Source organism: Propithecus coquereli, unplaced genomic scaffold (assembly GCF_000956105.1).
Source record: "Propithecus coquereli isolate 6110/MARCELLA unplaced genomic scaffold, Pcoq_1.0 Scaffold35, whole genome shotgun sequence".
NCBI lineage: Eukaryota > Metazoa > Chordata > Mammalia > Primates > Indriidae > Propithecus > Propithecus coquereli.
Window position 1 is genome coordinate 5,787,181 of NW_012149174.1, and position 2,536 is coordinate 5,789,716.

At 31.7% G+C, this 2,536-nt stretch overlaps 1 protein-coding gene across 2 annotated transcripts in view; it reads right to left on the minus strand.

The window, feature by feature from the left end:
• The window catches only part of WASF1 (WAS protein family, member 1), a 73,953-nt gene that overhangs the window by 12,349 nt on the left and 59,068 nt on the right, over positions 1-2,536 (minus strand). For both annotated transcript variants that reach the window (XM_012651199.1, XM_012651200.1), the window contains one exon: positions 428-581. In XM_012651199.1, coding sequence (XP_012506653.1) covers positions 428-581 — 154 coding nt within the window. The remainder of the gene's footprint in view (positions 1-427; positions 582-2,536) is intronic.

A 2,536-nucleotide genomic window follows, 5' to 3' on the forward strand; every position in this document is an offset into this window, starting at 1 on the left:
AAAACAGATACTATATATTCATTATGTAAGAAGTTAATGTATACAGATCAAGAGTAGACAAAATAAGCAAAAATTATAATGTTCACTTTATTAGTAGGGTGGAATTTTGAACTCTTTTTAAATTTTCTATGTGACTAAAAATTAAACTAAAAGGACAATGACAACTCCCTATCTGTTCACATTAAGTTTGCCAGTGGCTTTTCTTAATAATACATGTCAAAACGACTCCCTTGAATAAATCTTGTCTTTTATATGCCAGAACCTTAGCAACTCATCTAGTGAATAAAGCAAAGGTTTTCTAAAGATGGTGGACAGGAAGGACTCTTTGTGTTGGTTATAAGTGCAACAAAATAAAGAATAGGGATTTAGCATTTAAATAATAAGTCTGATATAAATAACAGGCCCTCTTATTTATTAGCTTACGGACCTATAAGGAGTGAGTATATTGAGAGGTGGAGGCTGTTCACAAACATCATATGTCTCCTGTAATGGAATAGGCAAAGTCTTCCGATCGAAAAGCTGCTGATCTTGAATTGTAGAACTTCGGAAAGCTTTTCTCATTGTTATATCTTGCAAAGACACTAAAACAAAAATCAAGAATTCATTTTATTTTATTTTATTTTATTAAGATGATTTAACAGAAGGACAAATTAATATACTGCATTTGTTTTAAAGTCAGCATGGCTCAAGAGGTTGTGTGTGACCTTAGTGGCTTATGAACCAGAAACAATATTTTAAATGTTCTATTCGTTATATTTAACCCAATCATTCTGTGCCTAATTTTTCCAATCAGATGGGTTTTAATACAACATTTGATTTGTAAGTCTCTTAAGATCCCAGTGACACCTGAAGCATACCTACATTTCTCACGAAATACACCTTTTCTTTTCTCTACCTGCCACCCTGGGCCCCCACCAACTTAGATTCTCTTGTTCTATAACCTTTTTTTCCCCTATCTCCCTTTATTTCTTCTTTTTAGCTTACACCAATAACTCTGAAAGGAATTATTTACTAGTGGCATTTTGGACTAAACACACTGCTGACCTCTATGCTATATGTACTATAAATATTGTACTATAAATTTAAAACAAATTTTACCATAAAGAAAATATTTTCAAGCAGTGGGTGATCTGTATTATTCTCTATTTTACTTACCTTTTATCTGTACTATAAGGATTTCTACCTTACTATAAGCTCTTGAAGACTGAGACTGTCTTATACATTAATATTCCCAGTAACTAGCACAACCTCATCACACATATAATTTAAAAATAACTTCATTCACTCATTTTCTTTTGGACTGTGCATCATGTTAAAATAAGAAATGTAACAAAATACTGAATTCTTAACTCTTAGAGTGATTTCCTGATATTAAAAAATTAGGTAATTTCTTACACATCTAATATGGCCTTAAGTACACAAATGCTTTACACCATACAAGGTCAGCACTGAACAATCATAACAATTCTTCAATTATTCTTCTCCCCAAAATAATAGCTCTATCATCTTCACAAGTAAAATACACGCAATACAAACATTTGGGCCTATGGCGCAGGTGGAGCAATGAGGCTGTCTCTGTAATTGCCACACCATAATTGCATTTCTAGCAATTCCACTGCTGCATGGCTTATAACATAAATGCCAAAATAAAATTCAGAGAAGGAAAAAGTTTTTCCCCACTATCACTAAAAAGTGGTATGAGAGGTACAGTATTTAATGAGCACACACTATATGTGCTAGATGTTTTCACTAATTTTCATTTCATTTAATCTTTACAACAATTCAGCAAGATAGGAATTATTCCATTTACAAATACCATAAGAAAGCCAAGCTGAGGAAATATTATATAACTGGCCAAAGTTAAATGGTTAATAAGCAGCAGAGCCAGAATAGAAAACTCAGTTCTATCTGCCTTTGAGGCTAATTCTTTTGTCATAATACCACACACTGTTTTCAGGTTCCTGTCAGAAGTAGCCTGTGTTTTCTGCAGTCAAATGGATCAATTCTTGCCACTCTTCCACTTCACTTATTAGTTGTAAGTATGTAACTAAGAAGAAACCTAGTGTTTAATTTCCCAAAACTTTCTTGGTAAAGTGAGCATGTAAAGTAATAAGCACGATATACTTTTCTATCTTCAACTCCTCTGATTTATCATTTGTCTTATCGTTAATAGACCATTGTGACAAAGCCCTTCTATTTACCAACAATAACATCTGATATTACTGAAATAGTATTTCACAACAGTAAATTAGCACAATGTTTATAACTTAATTGAATTAAATATAATTACACAAGTCTTTGTTTATAATTACACAACTCATTTTTTACACATTTAAAAAATTATAGTGGTAGTTTTCACTGTTACTACATAATAGTAATAAAAAATATTGATACTATGCTATAATTTAGTACTGTACTCACATTACTATTTTGTTTGAACTCCCTGAGTTTAAAGACCTAGGTTAAATAACTGAAAATTCCTTCTATAAAACCTCCCCAAAACAACTTCAAATTAAGTAGTTCAGCTTTTAGATTT